The sequence below is a fragment of the Dreissena polymorpha genome, chromosome 15, assembly GCF_020536995.1.
Source record: "Dreissena polymorpha isolate Duluth1 chromosome 15, UMN_Dpol_1.0, whole genome shotgun sequence".
Lineage (NCBI taxonomy): Eukaryota > Metazoa > Mollusca > Bivalvia > Myida > Dreissenidae > Dreissena > Dreissena polymorpha.
The window spans coordinates 43626337-43652645 of NC_068369.1; the positions used below are offsets into that span (position 1 = coordinate 43626337).

At 41.4% G+C, this 26309-nt stretch overlaps 1 protein-coding gene and 1 long non-coding RNA gene across 10 annotated transcripts in view; one reads left to right on the top strand and one right to left on the bottom strand.

Moving 5' to 3' along the window:
* Window positions 1-1801: 1801 nt before the first annotated feature.
* LOC127859420 (zygotic DNA replication licensing factor mcm6-B-like) overlaps window positions 1802-26309 on the bottom strand; it is a 41957-nt gene continuing 17449 nt past the window's right edge. Inside the window, exons 11-18 of one of the 8 annotated variants that reach the window (XM_052396784.1) lie at window positions 22726-22881; window positions 19780-19908; window positions 17868-18029; window positions 8109-8235; window positions 7414-7575; window positions 6955-7056; window positions 3139-3176; window positions 1802-2305 (exon numbers count right to left, since the gene is read on the bottom strand). In XM_052396784.1, the coding sequence (XP_052252744.1) occupies window positions 2183-2305; window positions 3139-3176; window positions 6955-7056; window positions 7414-7575; window positions 8109-8235; window positions 17868-18029; window positions 19780-19908; window positions 22726-22881 (999 nt within the window). In that variant the 3' untranslated portion in view covers window positions 1802-2182. The other 7 variants (XM_052396785.1, XM_052396786.1, XM_052396787.1 and 4 more) reach the window with 7 other exon arrangements.
* Window positions 3983-7023, top strand: LOC127859425 (uncharacterized). Of its 2 annotated transcripts, none has more exons than XR_008039377.1 (2): window positions 3983-4022; window positions 6955-7023. It is a non-coding gene; the product is annotated as an uncharacterized LOC127859425 (long non-coding RNA). The 2 variants fall into 2 exon arrangements; XR_008039378.1 differs by lacking the exon at window positions 3983-4022 and adding an exon at window positions 5918-5957.

Below are 26309 nucleotides of genomic sequence, written 5' to 3' on the forward strand. Positions count from 1 at the left end.
TAGAGTGAGGTTGTAAAATATCCGAACAAAATTATGTTATGAAGCCATAACTCTGGACTTCAAAATAATCCATTAAAAAACAAGATAGCAAGGCAATGCGCCTTATGGTCCTTTGCAATTTTTTATATAGAACTTAATGGTGAAATGATTTTAAATAAGATCCCCCTATATTGGGCACATGAGTTATCTTCAAAATTGGATAAAGAATAAAGTTGGTTTGCTCATATAACCATGTGACATCTTGGTGTGGTCATTTTTACCCCAGGTGAATAATCTGGACAAAGTTTGTTTTAGGAAATCTTAACAATACACAGGCAGTACATGTATAAAACCTGTGGGCCTTTTAACAAATGCATACATTAGTGAATTTAAATAAAACAAGCCATAAGCTATACAACCTTGGATTAATTTTGTACATAAAAGTCTATAATTATGAACCATGGTTTCAGAGATTGTATACTAACCTGGTATTAGTCTATATTAACCCGTGAACCCCAGGGCGTGGCCAGTTTGGGCCTCATGTGCAGGATTTAAACATACCAACAGACTTTACATAGGACCACAATGTTACTTGCTAATTACTACTTATAATCATAATTATTTCATTTCAATCCATTATTCTGGTATTTTGTTTCCAGGTGCTATGTCCTTATGTACAATATAATGATTAAATTACTATAGTTTGTATATATCTTATAAGAGTGTGCTATAATTTGGACAACTCACAAATCTACGAGTACAAAAAGAATTGATCTGTTATGTAAAAATGGTAGGTACTTTCATACTAATACGATATGTTTGTATGCCCCTGACTTGCAACCGTGACATATCAAGTGATATTGCTTGTCCCTGTGACCCTTGAGAGCAGAATCAGTTTTCATCCTCTCATGATTATCCAGCAAAGTAAGCAATTGGGATCCAATTTAAAGTATTTTTTATATTTTAGTTTTACAGGCCATGGTAATCTAGACCATTCCCCTATTTACACAATCAACATGCATCTTCCTCCTGCAATTCTAATTTAGATATAGTTCAAATGACCTCTTAAGCAAAAGGTGTTAAGTAATCTGCATACCAATTTGCAGGATCGTTGAACAATCTGCATACCAATTTGCAGGATCGTTGAACAATCAGTGTTCTTTATTTATTGTGCAAAATGGTATTAACTGACCGACTGATGAAAATTCGCACTTAAGGCGAAAATAATAGTTGATAGATTATTATGCCCCCCTTCGAAGGGGTATATTGTTTTGCTGCATGTCAGTCGGTCAGTCTGTCTGTAGACCAGTTTGTTTCTGATCAATAACTCATCAATGAATGGACTGATTGGCTTCATACTTCACATGTGCATTGGCCTTGGACAGCAGATGACCCCTATTGAAATTGGGATCACTTGGTCAAAGGTCAAGGTCACAACAAGTGTGAAAATCCGTTTCCAGTCAATAACTCGTCAACAAATTGACCAATTGGCTTGTATCATTAAATTGTAGACATTTTTTGTTAGGGATATGTTTAAGTAATTTTAGTGTTGTCAGGTAATATAACAGTGTAGTCCAGCAACATTATGGTAGTTAAGAAAAGTAATGGTGTAGTAAGGAAGTATTACAGTGAATTTCAAGTAACATTATGGTGTAGTTCAGGTGAAATAGAGAAGTTAAGTAACATAACTGTTGTGTAAAGTAACATAGATGTTTGGTCTACAGATCCATGTTGATTCCCTCTTGTCCACAAACAAATTTAACATTTTGGTTTTCCACCAATGCAAATTTGCTTTTCATTTCAGAGAAAAACAAAGCTCCACTTCTTTACTATTTTAATCAGTGGTATCAGATAGTGTACATCAAAATAGGAAAATGATTCCAATAACATATTACTGTACAATCCTTAATTCAATCAATTGTTGCCTAAATAAATTGACTCAAACAAATTAAACACATTTTGAACACCTATGGTTAATTTTGAACACCTATGGTGATACAAACTAAACAGATAATGAAAAAGTAATAAATTTGGTCCCATACCCAGCTATTCACATACATGTATGTACACAATCACGAAATAAACACCCCTTATTTGATTCATGCTTCTTAATGTAAAATTGGGTGCCCCTTTGTAAAGTCAGAAGTCTTGTGCCTCGCCACATGTCCTGCTAATGTGGGCCCATTCATGTTGGCTGCTTGCCTCAGTCTACCACGTAGTTGGGGTGTACGACCAGGAAGGGGTCATCATCTCGTACCAGAGTGTCCTCATCACGCTTGTTCTTCCTACTCAGACCGGTTTGGGCGAGCTCTATCAACACGTGGTCCTGAAACACCAGCAGCAACAGTGTTTAACAACAATGACCTACACACTAACAGCAATATTCAACAACTGTGACCTACAAATCAACAGCAATATTCAACAACTGTGACCTACACATCAGCAGCAGTTTCAACAACACTGACCTAAACGTTTCAAAGTTATCAATAAACAAGAGATGTGTTTGTCAGAAACACAATGCCCCTACTGCGCCACTTTGAAGCCATATCTTTGACCTTGAAGGAATACCTTGACCTTTTACCACTCAATATGTGCAGCTCCATGAAATACACATACATGCCAAATATCAAGTTGCTATCTTCAATATTGCAAAAGTTATGGCCAATGTTAAAGTTTTCGGACGGACGCACAGACTGACAGACAGACGGACTGACAGTTCAAGTGCTATATACCACCCTACTGGGGGGCATTAAAATGCTTACAATAAAACTTAATACACAAGTCACACTATACAATCACCATTTATTTGAAAGAGTTGGATTCACAATTGGAATGCTTAACAGACACAACAGTTTCCCGCTCAATATTGAGTTTATAAACTGGCAGCTCAGTAGTGCCATCCAGGCTTGCAGTGTTTGCGAGTCACTTACATGAAGTCTTTCGAGCACTTTCTCAATGACGGGTCACTTACATGATGTACAAGTCTACCGAGCACTTTCTCAATGACAGGTCACTTGCATGATGTACAAGTCTATCAAGCACTTTCTCAATGACAGGTCACTTACATGATGTACAAGTCTATCAAGCACTTTCTCAATGACAGGTCACTTGCATGATGTACAAGTCTATCAAGCACTTTCTCAATGACAGGTCACTTACATGATGTACAAGTCTATCGAGCACTTTCTCAATGACAGGTCACTTACATGATGTACAAGTCTATCGAGCACTTTCTCAATGACAGGTCACTTACATGATGTACAAGTCTATCGAGCACTTTCTCAATGACAGGTCACTTACATGATGTACAAGTCTATCAAGCACTTTCTCAATGACAGGTCACTTACATGATGTACAAATCTATCAAGCACTTTCTCAATGACTGGTCACTTACATGATGTACAAGTCTATCGAGCACTTTCTAAATGACAGGTCACTTACATGATGTACAAGTCTTTCAAGCACTTTCTCAATGACAGGTCACTTACATGATGTACAAGTCTATCAAGCACTTTTTCAATGACGGGTCACTTACATGATGTACAAGTCTATCGAGCACTTTCTCAATGACAGGTCACTTACATGATGTACAAGTCTATCAAGCACTTTCTCAATGACGGGTCACTTACAGGATGTACAAGTCTATCGAGCTTTTTCTCAATGACAGGTCACTTACAGGATGTACAAGTCTATCAAGCACTTTCTCAATGACAGGTCACTTACAGGATGTACAAGTCTATCGAGCTTTTTCTCAATGACAGGTCACTTACATGATGTACAAGTCTATCAAGCACTTTCTCAATGACGGGTCACTTACAGGATGTACAAGTCTATCGAGCTTTTTCTCAATGACAGGTCACTTGCATGATGTACAAGTCTATCAAGCACTTTCTCAATGACAGGTCACTTACATGATGTACAAGTCTATCAAGCACTTTCTCAATGACAGGTCACTTACATGATGTACAAATCTATCAAGCACTTTCTCAATGACAGGTCACTTGCATGATGTACAAGTCTATCGAGCACTTTCTCAATGACAGGTCACTTGCATGATGTACAAGTCTATCGAGCACTTTCTCAATGACGGGTCACTTACAGGATGTACAAGTCTATCAAGCACTTTCTCAATGACAGGTCACTTACATGATGTACAAGTCTATCAAGCACTTTCTCAATGACGGGTCACTTACATGATGTACAAGTCTATCAAGCACTTTCTCAATGACAGGTCACTTACATGATGTACAAGTCTATCAAGCACTTTCTCAATGACTTGTCACTTACACATGATGTACAAGTCTATCAAGCACTTTCTCAATGACAGGTCACTTACATGATGTACAAGTCTATCAAGCACTTTCTCAATGACAAGTCACTTACATGATGTACAAGTCTATCAAGCACTTTCTCAATGACAGGTCACTTACACATGATGTACAAGTCTATCAAGCACTTTCTCAATGACTTGTCACTTACACATGATGTACAAGTCTATCAAGCACTTTCTCAATGACTTGTCACTTACACATGATGTACAAGTCTATCAAGCACTTTCTCAATGACAGGTCACTTACATGATGTACAAGTCTATCAAGCACTTTCTCAATGACAGGTCACTTACAGGATGTACAAGTCTATTGAGCACTTTCTCAATGACAGGTCACTTACATGATGTACAAGTCTATCAAGCACTTTCTCAATGACAGGTCACTTACATGATGTACAAGTCTATCAAGCACTTTCTCAATGACTTGTCACTTACATGATGTACAAGTCTATCAAGCACTTTCTCAATGACAGGTCACTTACATGATGTACAAGTCTATCAAGCACTTTCTCAATGACAGGTCACTTACATGATGTACAAATCTATCAAGCACTTTCTCAATGACGGGTCACTTACATGATGTACAAGTCTATCAAGCACTTTCTCAATGACAGGTCACTTACATGATGTACAAATCTATCAAGCACTTTCTCAATGACGGGTCACTTACATGATGTACAAGTCTATCAAGCACTTTCTCAATGACAGGTCACTTACATGATGTACAAGTCTATCAAGCACTTTCTCAATGACTTGTCACTTACATGATGTACAAGTCTATCGAGCACTTTCTCAATGACAGGTCACTTACATGATGTACAAGTCTATCGAGCACTTTCTCAATGACAGGTCACTTACATGATGTACAAGTCTATCAAGCACTTTCTCAATGACAGGTCACTTACATGATGTACAAATCTATCAAGCACTTTCTCAATGACTGGTCACTTACATGATGTACAAGTCTATCGAGCACTTTCTAAATGACAGGTCACTTACATGATGTACAAGTCTTTCAAGCACTTTCTCAATGACAGGTCACTTACATGATGTACAAGTCTATCAAGCACTTTTTCAATGACGGGTCACTTACATGATGTACAAGTCTATCGAGCACTTTCTCAATGACAGGTCACTTACATGATGTACAAGTCTATCAAGCACTTTCTCAATGACAGGTCACTTACAGGATGTACAAGTCTATCGAGCACTTTCTCAATGACAGGTCACTTACATGATGTACAAGTCTATCGAGCTTTTTCTCAATGACAGGTCACTTACAGGATGTACAAGTCTATCAAGCACTTTCTCAATGACAGGTCACTTACAGGATGTACAAGTCTATCGAGCTTTTTCTCAATGACAGGTCACTTACATGATGTACAAGTCTATCAAGCACTTTCTCAATGACGGGTCACTTACAGGATGTACAAGTCTATCGAGCTTTTTCTCAATGACAGGTCACTTGCATGATGTACAAGTCTATCAAGCACTTTCTCAATGACAGGTCACTTACATGATGTACAAGTCTATCAAGCACTTTCTCAATGACAGGTCACTTACATGATGTACAAATCTATCAAGCACTTTCTCAATGACAGGTCACTTGCATGATGTACAAGTCTATCGAGCACTTTCTCAATGACAGGTCACTTGCATGATGTACAAGTCTATCGAGCACTTTCTCAATGACGGGTCACTTACAGGATGTACAAGTCTATCAAGCACTTTCTCAATGACAGGTCACTTACATGATGTACAAGTCTATCAAGCACTTTCTCAATGACGGGTCACTTACATGATGTACAAGTCTATCAAGCACTTTCTCAATGACAGGTCACTTACATGATGTACAAGTCTATCAAGCACTTTCTCAATGACTTGTCACTTACACATGATGTACAAGTCTATCAAGCACTTTCTCAATGACAGGTCACTTACATGATGTACAAGTCTATCAAGCACTTTCTCAATGACAGGTCACTTACATGATGTACAAGTCTATCAAGCACTTTCTCAATGACTTGTCACTTACACATGATGTACAAGTCTATCAAGCACTTTCTCAATGACAAGTCACTTACATGATGTACAAGTCTATCAAGCACTTTCTCAATGACAGGTCACTTACACATGATGTACAAGTCTATCAAGCACTTTCTCAATGACTTGTCACTTACACATGATGTACAAGTCTATCAAGCACTTTCTCAATGACTTGTCACTTACACATGATGTACAAGTCTATCAAGCACTTTCTCAATGACAGGTCACTTACATGATGTACAAGTCTATCAAGCACTTTCTCAATGACAGGTCACTTACATGATGTACAAGTCTATCAAGCACTTTCTCAATGACTTGTCACTTACATGATGTACAAGTCTATCAAGCACTTTCTCAATGACAGGTCACTTACATGATGTACAAGTCTATCAAGCACTTTCTCAATGACGGGTCACTTACATGATGTACAAGTCTATCAAGCACTTTCTCAATGACTTGTCACTTACATGATGTACAAGTCTATCAAGCACTTTCTCAATGACGGGTCACTTACATGATGTACAAATCTATCGAGCACTTTCTCAATGACAGGTCACTTACATGATGTACAAGTCTATCAAGCACTTTCTCAATGACAGTTTTCTTCTCTAGGAGCTCTGCCTCTGACTCTATCTCACTCTCCATCTCGCCCAGGTACCAGCTGATCAGGTTACTGCGCCTCAGGCCGGGGCTGTCCTCACCTGGAACATGCACACAAACATTGTACAGGACCTCTATACACTTTCACTTTTTTGTTCAATCTCTGAAATGTTTTCAGACATTTTTTAGTTTATTTACTTTACAAGTTTGCATAAATCCAGCATTGCGATTTGAGAAAACAGAGCAATACTAGACAATGTTACAAACCAAATAATAAATCCCTGATCTTTGCGGTTTAAGAGATATGTAGTTATTAAGTATATAATAGTTATTAACAATACAAGTCTCAATAAATATTGTGACCCATGGGGGCGTGGCCAGTTGTAAAAGAGTGTGAATGGAAACAAGACAAAGTGGGAATGGAAAAAGACAGTTCAGTAATATATAAAGCCAGTTACCTTCCTGTTCCTCCTCTGCCTTCCTCATGTACAGCACAAGGAGGTTTGCCATCTGCTTGTACTCGTCATACGAGAGCTTCAGGGCCTTCTTGGGACCCTTTCCTGCTGCCCCCGTGGCATCAACAGGGGCCTCCTCGGGAGTCTCTTGTGGGGGAGCAGCCTCTGTAAAATAGACTGGTAGTAATCAGACAGAGCCTCATTCTGGGACAACTGGGCTTGATGTATGTGGATAAAGTGGCAGACTGCAAAGGCTAATCAGGGACCGCTTTTATGCATTTTTTGTTTCATTGGAAGATTAGGAAACTATAGCCAATGACATCGCTCCTTAAAAAAAATGCTCAGGCAGTATCTACCAGTGTAATATGCGGAGGTTTCGGGGCCGCTGATATTTTGGGCCTCTTATGAAATACGTCTGCGGAATCTGTCGTACCCCCTCCCCATTTTTTTACAAATTTACCCAAATCTCAGAAATGACACTGGGACAACCCACACAAATCACACCTCTGCTCACATAAGCCCGGAAGAAATGTGGCTCTAGGCCTTCCTTTTTACCAAGAACCATTTTAAAACATAAATAACATGTCATTAGAACAAAACTAATGTCCTGATCAAGTTTCATACTAACAAAAAGTGTGACATTTAGTTTGTAAATGTGGTGTGTAACCCCTCTCCCAGCAATTAGTGTGGTGTGTTACCCTCAGTCTCCATGGTGACGGTCTCAGGCTCCGCCCCCTCCTCCTCCAGATGGATGTCGGGCTGCTCCACGCGGATGATGGACTTGTTCAACAGACGGAATGCCTCCTTTACATGCTTGGGCTGAACCTACAACAACAACAACTTTAATGCTACTTACTGTTTTCTAGCCTTATGTAGCACTTTAATGCTACATACTGTTATCAATAGCCTGATGTATATCACTTTAATGCTACTTACTTTTATCTAGCCTGATGTATCTCTTTAATTCTTCTGTTTCCTGAGCTAAGAACATTATTAGAACCTTACACTCATCTGTCAGCTTTGTTCAATTACTCCAGATGTGTGGGGCACTGGAGAGTATTTAAAATTCTGCATTTCAAGGCGATGACACAATTGAATTTTCAATGTTATCAATTAAGATATGGAAGAAACTTGCAGCTCAACAATTAAAGTTACAGCCATTAAAAAAGTGCCTAAAGGCCCTAGGTTGCTCATCAACTTACATACATGTAGAAAGTAGACTATGGTCTGTGATGTATCTGTAATTGTATAATCATGGCTTCTATCTAGGTTTCCTACTTTTTATGACACAGATTTTGAATGGAACAGGAAAGCATTGTAGACATATAAACAAGAAACCGTCGGAGACGGGTGATGCTCCCCAAAGTTTTTTGTTGTCACAATATTGCACTATATATTCAGATAAAAGGAAACGTCTTGAGGGACATAACTTTGGACAAAATAATAAGATGGATGGTTTAGCAACTTAAAAATTTCAAAGGGCCATAACTCTCTAAATAAATCATCTTACCAGAACCCACAAATAACATTTGCATCTCCTCAAGGTAGTTAAGCTTCCCATAAAGCTTATTTGAATTCCAGACAGTAGTTGGGGAGAAATAGCCCGGACAAGAATCGACTATATGTACAGTTAATGGACAATTTCAAAGGGCCATAAGTCTGTGAAAAGTCATCGGACAATAACTGGCTGATAATATGCACATCTCCTTTTGGTAGTGAAGCTCCCATAAAGTTTCATTGAATTCGGGTCATTAGTTGCTGATAAATAGCCAGGACAAAAATTGCACTATATGTACAGTGAATGGAAAATTTCAAAGGGTCATAACTCTGTGAAAAATCATCTGACTAGAACCTGCTGATAATATGCGAATGTTCTCTTGGTAGAGAAGCTTCCAATAAAGTTTCATTGAATTCCAGTCATTAATTGCTGAGAAATAGCCCGGACAAAAATTGTGCACGGACGGACACACGCACTGACAGACGAAGTGGCAACTATATGCTCCCCTCAAAAATTTTGGGGGAGCAAAAAACAAGAGGGTCATGATGGCCTTTAAGCGCTAAACTGAGTTAATAAAGACCAATTGTTGAAGACTTGACCTGATAATACAAATTTATACACACACTACACACAAAAGGCTGTGTTCATGGTTTTCAAGAGTGCCATGTTATTTTAAATAAGCATGGTGAATGACAAAGTTCCAGTTCGTTAAAGATGTTTTATAGCCAAATTTTATCTTTGAAGTGTGATGTTGACCTTTGATATAAGGAGACTAGTGTGTAACTCAGGACGCGTTGACTTACAATTTATAACATTTGTGCCAATAATTCTACAGTCAATCAATATATAGCAAGTTATGTCTGAGACTGGAATTTTCAAGCTGTTTCATGGCAAAATGTGACTTTACATCTCTAAGTGTGACCTTGACCTATGAGATCTTTAAGTTTGACCTTGACCTATGAGATCTTTAAGTTTGACCTTGACCTATGAGGTAGGGGGATGCTTGTTACACACAAAATGCTGTCTCCTCATGATTCATGATGAATGTTTTAATTGCAGCCTGAACAAGCTCTCTCATGATTCATGATGAATGTTTTAATTGCAGCCTGAACAAGCTCTCTCATGATTCATGATGAATGTTTTAATTGCAGCCTGAACAAGCTCTCTCATGATTCATGATGAATGTTTTAATTGCAGCCTGAACAAGCTCTCTCATGATTCATGATGAATGTTTTAATTGCAGCCTGAACAAGCTCTCTCATGATTCATGATGAATGTTTTAATTGCAGCCTGAACAAGCTCTCTCATGATTCATGATGAATGTTTTAATTGCAGCCTGAACAAGCTCTCTCATGATTCATGATGAATGTTTTAATTGCAGCCTGAACAAGCTCTCTCATGATTCATGATGAATGTTTTAATTGCAGCCTGAACAAGCTCTCTCATGATTCATGATGAATGTTTTAATTGCAGCCTGAACAAGCTCTCTCATGATTCATGATGAATGTTTTAATTGCAGCCTGAACAAGCTCTCTCATGATTCATGATGAATGTTTTAATTGCAGCCTGAACAAGCTCTCTCATGATTCATGATGAATGTTTTAATTGCAGCCTGAACAAGCTCTTTTGGGCCAATATTGACTTTTAACTCTTAAGACCTTCATCTTTTCAGCCAGTCAGACAAGTTTTACAACAACTCGTTGTTAGTTGAAAGATTGCCTTTGATATAAAAAAGTTTGGCCCAATTTGTCTTATGACAGTGGGGAATTTGTGCAGCTATTTCAAAATCCATCAATATATAGCAAAAATATGGCTGAGACAGGAAATTGCTCTATGCTACCGTCTTGAAAGGGGAATAAATACAAACTGATTTCATTTAACAATTATATACAGATGACACAGAAGTAAACTGAACAGTCATTAATAACATTACAGTCAAATGCATGTAATTGGATAATCCTACATGGCATCAGAGAGACGTATCATGTCAGACCTACCTCATCCTGACAATGCATTCTTGCCATGCCCTCAGAGAGACGTATCATGTCAGACCTACCTCATCCTGACAATGCATTCTGGCCATGCCCTCAGAGAGACATATCATGTCAGACCTACCTCATTGTGACAATGCATTCTGGCCATGCCCTCAGAGAGACGTATCATGTCAGACCTACCTCATCCTGACAATGCATTCTGGCCATGCCCTCAGAGAGACGTATCATGTCAGACCTACCTCATCCTGACAATGCATTCTGGCCATGCCCTCAGAGAGACGTATCATGCCAGACCTACCTCATCCTGACAATGCATTCTGGCCATGCCCTCAAAGAGACGTATCATGTCAGACCTACCTCATCCTGACAATGCATTCTGGCCATGCCCTCAGAGAGTCGTATCATGTCAGACCTACCTCATCCTGACAATGCATTCTGGCCATGCCCTCAGAGAGACGTATCATGTCAGACCTACCTCATCCTGACAATGCATTCTGGCCATGCCCTCAGAGAGACGTATCATGTCAGACCTACCTCATCCTGACAATGCATTCTGGCCATGCCCTCAGAGAGACGTATCATGTCAGACCTACCTCATCCTGACAATGCATTCTGGCCATGCCCTCAGAGAGACGTATCATGTCAGACCTACCTCATCCTGACAATGCATTCTGGCCATGCCCTCAGAGAGACGTATCATGCCAGACCTACCTCATCCTGACAATGCATTCTGGCCATGCCCTCAGAGAGACGTATCATGTCAGACCTACCTCATCCTGACAATGCATTCTGGCCATGCCCTCAGAGAGACGTATCATGCCAGACCTACCTCATCCTGACAATGCAATCTGGCCATGCCCTCAGAGAGACGTATCATGCCAGACCTACCTCATCCTGACAATGCATTCTGGCCATGCCCTCAGAGAGACGTATCATGCCAGACCTACCTCATCCTGACAATGCATTCTGGCCATGCCCTCAAAGAGACGTATCATGTCAGACCTACCTCATCCTGACAATGCACTCTGGCCATGCCCTCAGAGAGACGTATCATGCCAGACCTACCTCATCCTGACAATGCATTCTGGCCATGCCCTCAGAGAGACGTATCATGTCAGACCTACCTCATCCTGACAATGCATTCTGGCCATGCCCTCAGAGAGTCGTATCATGTCAGACCTACCTCATCCTGACAATGCATTCTGGCCATGCCCTCAGAGAGACGTATCATGTCAGACCTACCTCATCCTGACAATGCATTCTGGCCATGCCCTCAGAGAGACATATCATGTCAGACCTACCTCATCCTGACAATGCATTCTGGCCATGCCCTCTGAGAGACGTATCATGTCAGACCTACCTCATCCTGACAATGCATTCTGGCCATGCCCTCAGAGAGACGTATCATGTCAGACCTACCTCATCCTGACAATGCATTCTGGCCATGCCCTCAGAGAGACGTATCATGTCAGACCTACCTCATCCTGACAATGCATTCTGGCCATGCCCTCAAAGAGACGTATCATGTCAGACCTACCTCATCCTGACAATGCATTCTGGCCATGCCCTCAGAGAGACGTATCATGTCAGACCTACCTCATCCTGACAATGCATTCTGGCCATGCCCTCAGAGAGACGTATCATGTCAGACCTACCTCATCCTGACAATGCATTCTGGCCATGCCCTCAGAGAGACGTATCGTGTCAGACCTACCTCATCCTGACAATGCATTCTGGCCATGCCCTCAGAGAGACGTATCATGTCAGACCTACCTCATCCTGACAATGCATTCTGGCCATGCCCTCAGAGAGACGTATCGTGTCAGACCTACCTCATCCTGACAATGCATTCTGGCCATGCCCTCAAAGAAACGTATCATGCCAGACCTACCTCATCCTGACAATGCATTCTGGCCATGCCCTCAGAGAGACGTATCATGTCAGACCTACCTCATCCTGACAATGCATTCTGGCCATGCCCTCAGAGAGACGTATCATGCCAGACCTACCTCATCCTGACAATGCATTCTGGCCATGCCCTCAGAGAGACGTATCATGTCAGACCTACCTCATCCTGACAATGCATTCTGGCCATGCCCTCAGAGAGACGTATCATGTCAGACCTACCTCATCCTGACAATGCATTCTGGCCATGCCCTCAGAGAGACATATCATGCCAGACCTACCTCATCCTGACAATGCATTCTGGCCATGCCCTCAGAGAGACGTATCATGTCAGACCTACCTCATCCTGACGATGCATTCTGGCCATGCCATCAGAGAGACGTATCATGCCAGACCTTCCGCATCCTGACAATGCATTCTGGCCATGCCCTCAGAGAGACGTATCATGCCAGACCTACCTCATCCTGACAATGCATTCTGGCCATGCCCTCAGAGAGACGTATCATGCCAGACCTACCTCATCCTGACAATGCATTCTGGCCATGCCCTCAGAGAGACGTATCATGTCAGACCTACCTCATCCTGACAATGCATTCTGGCCATGCCCTCAGAGAGACGTATCATGCCAGACCTACCTCATCCTGACAATGCATTCTGGCCATGCCCTCTGAGAGACGTATCATGTCAGACCTACCTCATCCTGACAATGCATTCTGGCCATGCCCTCAGAGAGACGTATCGTGTCAGACCTACCTCATCTTGACAATGCATTCTGGCCATGCCCTCAGAGAGACGTATCATGTCAGACCTACCTCATCCTGACGATGCATTCTGGCCATGCCATCAGAGAGACGTATCATGCCAGACCTTCCGCATCCTGACAATGCATTCTGGCCATGCCCTCAGAGAGACGAATCATGCCAGACCTACCTCATCCTGACAATGCATTCTGGCCATGCCCTCAGAGAGACGTATCATGCCAGACCTACCTCATCCTGACAATGCATTCTGGCCATGCCCTCAGAGAGACGTATCATGTCAGACCTACCTCATCCTGACAATGCATTCTGGCCATGCCCTCAGAGAGACATATCATGTCAGACCTACCTCATCCTGACAATGCATTCTGGCCATGCCCTCAGAGAGACGTATCATGTCAGACCTACCTCATCCTGACAATGCATTCTGGCCATGCCCTCAGAGAGACGTATCATGCCAGACCTACCTCATCCTGACAATGCATTCTGGCCATGCCCTCTGAGAGACGTATCATGTCAGACCTACCTCATCCTGACAATGCATTCTGGCCATGCCCTCAGAGAGACGTATCGTGTCAGACCTACCTCATCCTGACAATGCATTCTGGCCATGCCCTCAGAGAGACGTATCATGTCAGACCTACCTCATCCTGACAATGCATTCTGGCCATGCCCTCTGAGAGACGTATCATGTCAGACCTACCTCATCCTGACAATGCATTCTTGCCATGCCCTCAGAGAGACGTATCATGCCAGACCTACCTCATCCTGACAATGCATTCTGGCCATGCCCTCAGAGAGACGTATCATGTCAGACCTACCTCATCCTGACAATGCATTCTGGCCATGCCCTCAGAGAGACGTATCATGTCAGACCTACCTCATCCTGACAATGCATTCTGGCCATGCCCTCAGAGAGACGTATCATGTCAGACCTACCTCATCCTGACAATGCATTCTGGCCATGCCCTCAGAGAGACGTATCATGTCAGACCTACCTCATCCTGACAATGCATTCTGGCCATGCCCTCAGAGAGACGTATCATGCCAGACCTACCTCATCCTGACAATGCAATCTGGCCATGCCCTCAGAGAGACGTATCATGTCAGACCTACCTCATCCTGACAATGCATTCTGGCCATGCCCTCAGAGAGACGTATCATGCCAGACCTACCTCATCCTGACAATGCATTCTGGCCATGCCCTCAGAGAGACGTATCATGTCAGACCTACCTCATCCTGACGATGCATTCTGGCCATGCCATCAGAGAGACGTATCATGCCAGACCTACCGCATCCTGACAATGCATTCTGGCCATGCCCTCAGAGAGACGTATCATGCCAGACCTACCACATCCTGACAATGCATTCTGGCCATGCCCTCAGAGAGACGTATCATGCCAGACCTACCTCATCCTGACAATGCATTCTGGCCATGCCCTCAGAGAGACGTATCATGTCAGACCTACCTCATCCTGACAATGCATTCTGGCCATGCCCTCAGAGAGACGTATCATGTCAGACCTACCTCATCCTGACAATGCATTCTGGCCATGCCCTCAGAGAGACGTATCATGTCAGACCTACCTCATCCTGACGATGCATTCTGGCCATGCCCTCAGAGAGTCGTATCATGTCAGACCTACCTCATCCTGACAATGCATTCTGGCCATGCCCTCAGAGAGACGTATCATGCCAGACCTACCTCATCCTGACAATGCATTCTGGCCATGCCCTCAGAGAGACGTATCATGCCAGACCTACCTCATCCTGACAATGCATTCTGGCCATGCCCTCAGAGAGACGTATCATGCCAGACCTACCTCATCCTGACAATGCATTCTGGCCATGCCATCAGAGAGTCGTATCATGTCAGACCTACCTCATCCTGACAATGCATTCTGGCCATTCCCTCAGAGAGACGTATCATGCCAGACCTACCTCATCCTGACAATGCATTCTGGCCATGCCCTCAGAGAGACGTATCATGTCAGACCTACCTCATCCTGACAATGCATTCTGGCCATGCCCTCAGAGAGACATATCATGTCAGACCTACCTCATCCTGACAATGCATTCTGGCCATGCCCTCAGAGAGACGTATCATGTCAGACCTACCTCATCCTGACAATGCATTCTGGCCATGCCCTCAGAGAGACGTATCATGTCAGACCTACCTCATCCTGACAATGCATTCTGGCCATGCCCTCAGAGAGACGTATCATGCCAGACCTACCTCATCCTGACAATGCATTCTGGCCATGCCCTCAGAGAGACGTATCATGTCAGACCTACCTCATCCTGACAATGCATTCTGGCCATGCCCTCAGAGAGACGTATCATGTCAGACCTACCTCATCCTGACAATGCATTCTGGCCATGCCCTCAAAGAGACGTATCATGTCAGACCTACCTCATCCTGACAATGCATTCTGGCCATGCCCTCAGAGAGACGTATCATGCCAGACCTACCTCATCCTGACAATGCATTCTGGCCATGCCCTCTGAGAGACGTATCATGTCAGACCTACCTCATCCTGACAATGCATTCTGGCCATGCCCTCAGAGAGACGTATCATGTCAGACCTACCTCATCCTGACAATGCATTCTGGCCATGCCCTCAGAGAGACATATCATGTCAGACCTACCTCATCCTGACAATGCATTCTGGCCATGCCCTCAGAGAGACGTATCATGCCAGACATACCTCATCCTGAGAATGCATTCTGGCCATGCCCTCAGAGAGACGTATCATGCCAGACCTACCTCATCCTGACAATGCATTCTGGCCATGCCCTCAGAGAGACGTATCATGCCAGACCTACCTCATCCTGACAATGCATTCTGGCCATGCCCTCTGAGAGACGTATCATGTCAGACCTACCTCATCCTGACAATGCATTCTGGCCATGCCCTCAGAGAGACGTATCATGTCAGACCTACCTCATCCTGACAATGCATTCTGGCCATGCCCTCAGAGAGACATATCATGTCAGACCTACCTCATCCTGACAATGCATTCTGGCCATGCCCTCAGAGAGACGTATCATGCCAGACCTACCTCATCCTGAGAATGCATTCTGGCCATGCCCTCAGAGAGACGTATCATGCCAGACCTACCTCATCCTGACAATGCATTCTGGCCATGCCCTCAGAGAGACGTATCATGTCAGACCTACCTCATCCTGACAATGCATTCTGGCCATGCCCTCAGAGAGACGTATCATGCCAGACCTACCTCATCCTGACAATGCATTCTGGCCATGCCCTCTGAGAGACGTATCATGTCAGACCTACCTCATCCTGACAATGCATTCTGGCCATGCCCTCAGAGAGACATATCATGTCAGACCTACCTCATCCTGACAATACATTCTGGCCATGCCCTCAGAGAGACGTATCATGCCAGACCTACCTCATCCTGACAATGCATTCTGGCCATACCCTCAGAGAGACGTATCATGTCAGACCTACCTCATCCTGACGATGCATTCTGGCCATGCCATCAGAGAGACGTATCATGCCAGACCTACCGCATCCTGACAATGCATTCTGGCCATGCCCTCAGAGAGACGTATCATGCCAGACCTACCTCATCCTGACAATGCATTCTGGCCATGCCCTCAGAGAGACGTATCATGCCAGACCTACCTCATCCTGACAATGCATTCTGGCCATGCCCTCAGAGAGACGTATCATGTCAGACCTACCTCATCCTGACAATGCATTCTGGCCATGCCCTCAGAGAGTCGTATCATGTCAGACCTACCTCATCCTGACAATGCATTCTGGCCATGCCCTCAGAGAGACGTATCATGTCAGACCTACCTCATCCTGACAATGCATTCTGGCCATTCCCTCAGAGAGACGTATCATGCCAGACCTACCTCATCCTGACAATGCATTCTGGCCATGCCCTCAGAGAGACGTATCATGTCAGACCTACCTCATCCTGACAATGCATTCTGGCCATGCCATCAGAGAGACGTATCATGCCAGACCTACCTCATCCTGACAATGCATTCTGGCCATGCCCTCAGAGAGACGTATCATGCCAGACCTACCTCATCCTGACAATGCATTCTGGCCATGCCATCAGAGAGACGTATCATGCCAGACCTACCTCATCCTGACAATGCATTCTGGCCATGCCCTCAGAGAGACGTATCATGTCAGACCTACCTCATCCTGACAATGCATTCTGGCCATGCCCTCAGAGAGACGTATCATGTCAGACCTACCTCATCCTGACAATGCATTCTGGCCATGCCCTCAGAGAGACGTATCATGTCAGACCTACCTCATCCTGACAATGCATTCTGGCCATGCCCTCAGAGAGACGTATCATGCTCTCAAGCTGCCTCACAGTGATCCTCCATGCAGACTTGGCTGCCCCTGTGCCGTCACGCTGCCGCAGTCTCTTGTACTCCTCAATCATGTACTCCTGGCTCTCCACACTGATCTGATATCAACACACAATGATCAGATATCACCATTCGCTGATATGATATCAACACACACTGATCTGATATCAACATGCACTGATCTGATATCAAAACACAACGAGCTGATATCAACACACAATGAGCTGATATCAACACACACTGATCTGATATCAAAAGACACTGATCTGATATCAACAGACACAGATCTGATATCAACAGACAATGATCTGATATCAACACACACTGATCTGATATCAATACACACTGATTTGATATAAACAGACACTGATCTGATATCAACACACACTGGTCTGATATGAACAGACACTGATCTGATATCAACACGCACTGATTTGATATAAACAGACACTGATCTGATATCAACACACACACACTGATCTGATATCAACACGCACTGATATGATATAAACAGACACTGACCTGATATCAACACGCACTGGTCTGATTACAACACGCACTGATCTGATATGAACAGACACTGATCTGATATCAACATGCCCTGGTCTGATATAAACAGACACTGACCTGATATCAACATGCCCTGGTCTGATATGCACAGACACTGATCTGATATCAACACGCACTGGTCTGATATCAACACGCACTGGTCTGATATCAACACGCACTGATTTGATATAAACAGACACTGATCTGATATCAACACGCACTGATCTGATATAAACAGACACTGATCTGATATCAACACGCACTGATCTGATATCAATACGCACTGATCTGATATGAACAGACACTGATATCAACACGCACTGATTTGATATGAACTCACTAATCTGATACCCAAAGGAAGAACATGAACAAAAGCACACATATAGACTAAATATACTATATAACAATCAGTCTTAAATTAACAAGAAGGTCTTACACACTCTTATGCCAGTAACTGACAAATGTAGGGGGAGAATAGAAATATTAACGTCATGGCCTATGCCCACTCAAAGTATGTGGCCAGGCCCTTAATCAAACCTGCCAAACCTTATATTTGCAGTCTAGCTCTCTAACAAGGTAGCCCTGTTGATGGTTAGTAAATAAGTATTCAAATGGGGCTTTCTTTTGCTGATCTTCTAGCCATCATTTGGTCACATACCAACGAAAAACAACAACCACCTTTGTCCCGAATATAGTCCCAAAGTTCCCCGTTTGACTTTTAGATGTTTGGAAATAGAGCTGTTAAGTGTATAAATAAAGTGTTAATATAAATTATAAATATTTTTAATATGTAAATGTTTAGGATTTTCTTTTCTGTGTTATTTTTTATCAATATTGTATTTTAAGTAAATTTATGCTTCAATTCCCAATATAATAGGTAAAGATCATAAACCCAACCTGAGAAAATAGGTCAGCTTTCAAAGCAGGATATGTCAGTTTGCAGTCAACATACTTGATTAATTGATAATTAGACAGCCTAGGGTCACTCACCTAAAACTGTTAAAGACCTGGCCTGTTCTGAGCAGCTATCAAGGTGTTACTATAGCAATTGTAAGAATAACTGCCTAGCCCAAGTTTTGATTTTTTAAGCGAACCAAAATATTTTGGGCTCAACCAAAATATCATTAATATCATAAGAGCAAATGTTCTTAGCAAGTTTCATGATAACTAGGACAAAATTGTGACTACAAGGTTGGACACTTCGTCCAAAGTATAGAATCTCTCTACCACATTATGAATACCTTGGGCTCGAATTGGCGGGCAAACATGAGTATAGTCTAGCTACCACATTATGAATACCTTGGGCTTGAATTGCCTTGCAAACATGAGGTATCTGGAGATGTCCTCCACGCTGTAGATCCGGTCCACGGACTCCTCATTGCGGCTATGCAGGTCCACAATACGGCGCGCAATAGCATAGTCAGTCACCTGGCACACACACAGTAATAGTTTATGTTGAAAATGAAAGAGAACTGTCAAGAGCAAAAATTAAAGGTGAATCTTGTATGGCCAACATGTATTTGTACAAAACATGCCGTCAATTGAACAAGCAGTTCTAAAATGAAGTTTCGCATTTAACAACATTAAACAATAGGGCCTGAAAGGCCCAAAGTTGCTCACCTGAGATACAATGGACTGACCTGTTCTGTGCAGCCCAAGATATAGTCAGAACAAATGTTCTTACCAAGTTTCATGAAGAGTGAACTATCAATGTAACTTTTAGAGTGCTAACAAGGTTTTACTACAGCCATATAAGGATAAATTCACCATCCCCTGGCAGCCATGTTTTTCAACTGACCAGAATCATTTTCGAACTCATCCAAGATATCATTAAAACAGATGTTCTGACCAAGTTTCATGAAAATTGGACAATAGAGTGTTAACCAGTTGTTGCTATAGCCATATAAGGAAATATGTCCCGCACCCTTGCGGCCATGTTTTTCAACTATCCGGTACGATTTTGGAACTCACCAAAGATCATTAAGACAAATCTTCTGCCAAAGTTTTATGAAGATCAGGCAATAAATGTGGCCTCTAGAGTGTTAACAAGGTTTTACTATAGCCATATAAAAAACTAGAGGGCCACGATGGCCCTGAATCACTCATCTGACTAACCTTGCTACATCAACTTAAATTCTATCAGACCCATATACAATCCCAAGCCAGATTTCATTAACTAATACATTCTGGTAAATTTCATTATGAATCATCATGAAAACTGTGACCTCTTCCATCTACACAAGTTTTACCTAGAATTGGCCTGGAGACCTAATTTTTGACCCCAGATGACCCATATATAATCCAAAATCAGATATTATCAGATATTATACATTCTGTCCATATTTCATTAAGATCACTATGACCTCTAATGTCTACACAAGGTTTTTCTATGATTTGACCTAGTGACTAGTTTTTGAACCCAGATGACCCAAATACAATCCCAACCCAGATTTCAACGAGATTAACATTCTGGCAACATTTTATTAAGTTTGGATGAAAACTGTGACCTCTACTGTCTACAAAAGTGTTTTTAAACTGTAACCTAGTGACCTAGTTTTTTACCCTAGATGACCCAAATTCAATCCCAACCCAGATTTTAACAAGACAAACATTCTGAACATATTTCTATAAGATCTGATGAAAACTGTGACCTCTATTGTCTACACAAGATTTTTCTATTATTTGACCTAGTGACTTAGTTTCTGACCCCAGATGACCCAAATACAATCCCAAACCAGTTTTAACAAGATAAACATTCTGACCAAATTTCATAAAGATTGGATGAAAACTGTGACCTCTATTGTCCACACAAGGTTTTTCTATTATTTGACCTAGTGACCTAGTTTTTGACCCCAGATGACCCAAATACAATCCCAACCCAGATTTCATCAAGATTAACATTCTGACCAAATTTCCTAACGATTGGATGAAAACTGTGACCTCTAATGCCTACACAAGGTTTTTCTATTATTTGACCTTGTGACCTAGTTTTTGACCCGAGATGACCCAAATTCAATCCCAACCCGGATTTCATCAAGATAAACATTCTGACCAAATTTCATAAAGATTGGATGAAAACTGTGACCTTTATTGTCTACACAATGTTTTTCTATTATTTCACCTAGTTACCTAGTTTTTGGCCCCAGATGACCCAAATACAATCCCAACCCAGATTTCATTAAGATAGACATTCTGACCAAATCTCATAAAGATTGGATGAAAACTGTGACCTCTATTGTCTACACAAGGTTTTTCAATTATTTCATCTAGTGACCTAGCTTTTGACCCCAGATGACCCAAATACAATCCCAACCCAGATTTCATAGAGATAAACATTCTGACCAAATTTCATAAAGATTGGATGAAAACTGTGACCTCTATTGTCTACACAAGGTTTTTCTATTATTTGACCTAGTGACCTAGTTTTTGTCCCCAGATGACCCAAATACAATCCCAACCCAGATTTTATCAAGATAAACATTCTGACCAAATTTCATAAAGATTGGATGAAAACTGTGACCTCTACTGTCTACACAAACAAATTGTTGACAGACACACGCACGCACACATGCACGCACAACGGACATCACACGGTCACATAAGCTCACCATGTCACTTTGTGACAGGTGAGCTAAAAATGCCCCACCCACTGGCGGCCTTTTTTTGTATAACATACCAGAACCATTTACGAACACATCCAAGATATCATTACAACAAATATTCTGACCAAGTTTCATGATGATAGGAAAATAAATATGGCCTCAAGATTGTTAACAAGGTTTTACTATAGCCATATAAGGAAAAATGACCCACGGCACCCCCTGGTTGCAATGTTCTTCAAGAAACTGGAACCATATTTGACGGTCCTCGTACAAGATATCATTGAGACAAATCTTCTGACCAAGTTTCATGATGATCTGACAATAAATGTCGCATCTGTAGTATTAACAAAGTTTTACTATAGCCATATTAGTAAAAATGCCCTGCCCTCCTGGCAGCCACTTTTTCAACCAGCCAGAACCATTTTCGCACTGGTCCAAGATAACTTCGGCATTAATCTTCTGATCAAATTTCATGAAGATCGGACAATAAATGTCGCCTCTAGAGTGTTAACAAGGCAAATGTTCATGCCGCACAATGCACGATGGACAAAAGGCGATCACAAAAGCTCACCATGAGCACAAAATCCGAAATGAAGAATTTTTTAAAAGTAATAACTGTAAAATAACAATTGCTGGAGCCAACCTCATTGCACTCGTCCACTAGGATGAAGAACAGGTCAAATCTGGACATGATGGGGGCAGTGAGTGTGATGTTCTGTTTCAGTGACTTAGAGCGGTCATAGCGACCTCCTATTGGGTTGGCTGCAGCTAGGATCGAGGTTCTCGCATTCAAGGTGGCCTGAAAAAGACATTTTGCTCTGCATGTCTGAGGCAATAATAATAAACAAGAGATGTGTTTGTCAGAAACACAATGTCCCCTATTGCGCCACTTTGAAGTCATAAATTTGACCTTTGACCCTGAAGGATGACCTTGACCTTTCACCACTCAAAACGTGTAGCTCCATGACATACACATGCATGCCAAATATCAAGTTGCTATCTTCAATATTAAACAAGAGATGTGTTTGTCACAAACACAATGCCCCCTATTGCGCCGCTTTGAAATAAAATTTCAATATATCATTTGGCAGGTTTAGAAATTATCTCCCTTTTAAAGCTTATTACTTCCCTTTTGACTTTTGACCTTGAGTGACCTTGACCTTTTACCACTAAAAATGTGCAGCTTCATGACATACACATGCATGCCAAATATCAAGATGCTATCTTCAATATTCAAAAAGTTATGACCAAACTTTAACGAAGGTTTAAGTTTCAGGACACACATATACAATGACAGACAGACAGGCCAAAAACAATATGCCCCCATCTTTCGATCCGGGGGCATAAAAAGTTATGACCAAAGTTTAACGAAGGTTAAAGTTTTAGGAAATAAAAATACAATATTTGACCTTTGACCTTGAATGATGACCTTAACCTTGACTTTTCACCACTCAAAATGTGCAGCTACGTGAGATACACATGCATGCCAAATATGACGTTGCTATCTTCATTAATGCAAAAGTTATCAAACTTTAACCAAGGTTAAAGTTTTGGGACACACACATACAATGACTGACAGACAGACAGACTTATTTGTGACTTACACTTTTCATCGTAGGCATGCACTTATTCCATGAACTAAGAACCTGACTGATCCTCACCTAGGGCCTCATTTGACAAGACATCCCCACAAGACATTCCCACAAGTCAACGGGACATCTGGACTTTGTAAACATTCATAGAACCAAACATTTAGTTACTAAAATTTAATGACATAATGATAATTGGAAAAATGAATTGGTAAATGAAAAATAAACAACCAACTCTGACCAATGAAAATGGATCCCTTTGCTTTTTTTTACATAGCAATTATTTCCCCATCATTTGGACCAGCAACATGGCATTTGCAATCAAACCTGTCTTTAAAACGTAGGTCAGGTCAAAAGGTCCAACACTTAAAGGAATGTATGAGTTGACTCATCACAAACAGTTTTAGTTTTCATAAAGCCAAAGTTGGATAAAAACAAGCACTCATAAGGCTGATGTCCTCTGTTCATTGAATCAAATATTATTGGGACTTTGCTAAAGAAAAATAAAACGGAAATAGCCTGATTTATCAAACATGCTATTTATTTTAACCAGAATTAATTGAGCAAGCTACTCATGGTTACACAGAACCAGGGTTAAAAGTTGGCAAAACTGAAAAACCTGAAAATTTTAGCTGGGAGCCTAGGGGCCGCCAAGACCCCCGGTGGGTCCAGGGCAAAGCCCTGGTAGGGTGCCAAGGGGGCCGAAGGCCCGTGGAAGCTCCTGAGACTTAGCAAAATAAAAATAAAAAATAGCTAAGAAATTAACACAAATCTTAAAAATCACACCTGTTTTGCAAGTTCATTTTATAAAGGAGAGTCAATATATTATTTGTTTTATAGTTAGAAACCAAAAATTTCAATCAACAATGAACATATACAGTTTGTCAACTAGCTCCGGATAATCAGCAGTTCCGATTAATTTGTTTTTAATTTTCCATAATGCCACAATAAAAACAAAATGATAAGTGTCTACGGTATACATTATGTAAAGGAGTAAATTAACCAATTTTTAGCAAGAAAGCTTTTGTATTATGCTTACAGGGGGGATAAATGCAGCAAAAAGTTAACCGGAACTTATTGAATGAGTTATGTTTTGAAATGTGCATATGAATATAGGCTTTATTATTTTCAAATAAGCTTTTTGCTGATTAAAAACAAATGCTATGACAATGTTTTTAAATACTAATTCTGTAAGTTGAATGATTTTTAATACTTTGCCGAAGGGTGAACTTAAATTAGCTATTTTTGACAAAAAACTGCATATTCTGTCTGGCCTAACCTGTTATCAAACAAAATAAATTGTACCCTTTATTTTGACATCTTCTCACGTCGACACTAAATCCCGAAAGAAATTATTGTCAAAAGAATTAACGTTTTTTTTGCCAGGTGATTCTAAACTTGTTGACTGACTGTACCAGGCAATAATTTTTTTTAGCCATTCGCGAAATTTAACTCCACGTTCATCAACTTCAGCCAACCACTCCCGTCGCCATTTATGACGTCCGATTCTAGCACCTTTGTACTCGAATTCGGCTCAAGGAACTTCATTTTTTGTATTCGTTTTACGTCGAAAAGCAACTATTTTTTATTATGGCGCTTGTTTGACGTAAATGATTGGACAATGTCGCAAACGCTTGCCTCCCTTTATTTTTCGCGCAGATTTCAATGTAAAGAACGACGACTCTTTCGGGCACCTGCTTTAGTTAATTTACCGCAATTGCAGCCCATTCACCGAAACACATTCTGCAATATCCATCAGGGGTGGCGAAATCAAATGTCCGAGTTGCCCGAGTCGTACATTTGCTTGTCTGGGCAACTGATTTTTTTCAATTAAGTTGTCCGTGGACAACAAGTTTGTTAAAAGTCGGGTCCAGGTATACAAAAAAATACATTGTATTAAAGCTGTAATTAAGTTTTACAAAACCGGATGTTGACATGCGATTACATTGTCAGTGCTATTTGCGGAGCAATCAAGCTAAAATACGGGCACTCTCCTGCGCAGTGATCTCCCTTATTCTATAAGAGACCAGGAGCATGCCGCATTTTAAACATTCGGCCCGACCGTTAGACAGTGTACAGACTGGTTTCTTTATTTTCACAATCAGACGGAAATAAAAAGTATCAAAGTAAGATAATCAAAACACGGTCTACCTTGTTATTTAAGACGACTTTAATGGTAAAAATGGAACATTTAGTTTTTTTAAATCTTCAACAACGGAGCAGAAACCCGAAGCTTTGAGCAGTCCACCTCCCCAAAAAACTAAGAAAGATTATGATAAAAAATATTATCTAAGTATACGCACCAGAACTTTTCAAGAAACTTGGCTCACAGATTTTCAATAGTTACCAGTTGATGATAATCATATTGCTACCAGTAGCGGCGCAGAGCCTCAGTCTGATGAGGTTGACATATTGGATTAGTTTAATTTGTTAAGATTACGATGTACTTATGTTCAACACATGTTTTAACACTAGCTTTTCAAGATTAAAAGTTTTAGAAAGTCTTTATATTGTTTATAATATACTGCTATAATGAATGTACTATTGAAATACAACTATAAACAAAACTAGCAAATCATACTCATTTTGGTATATTCCACATTGTTTAACATTTATCAATAAATGCGTTTATAATTTA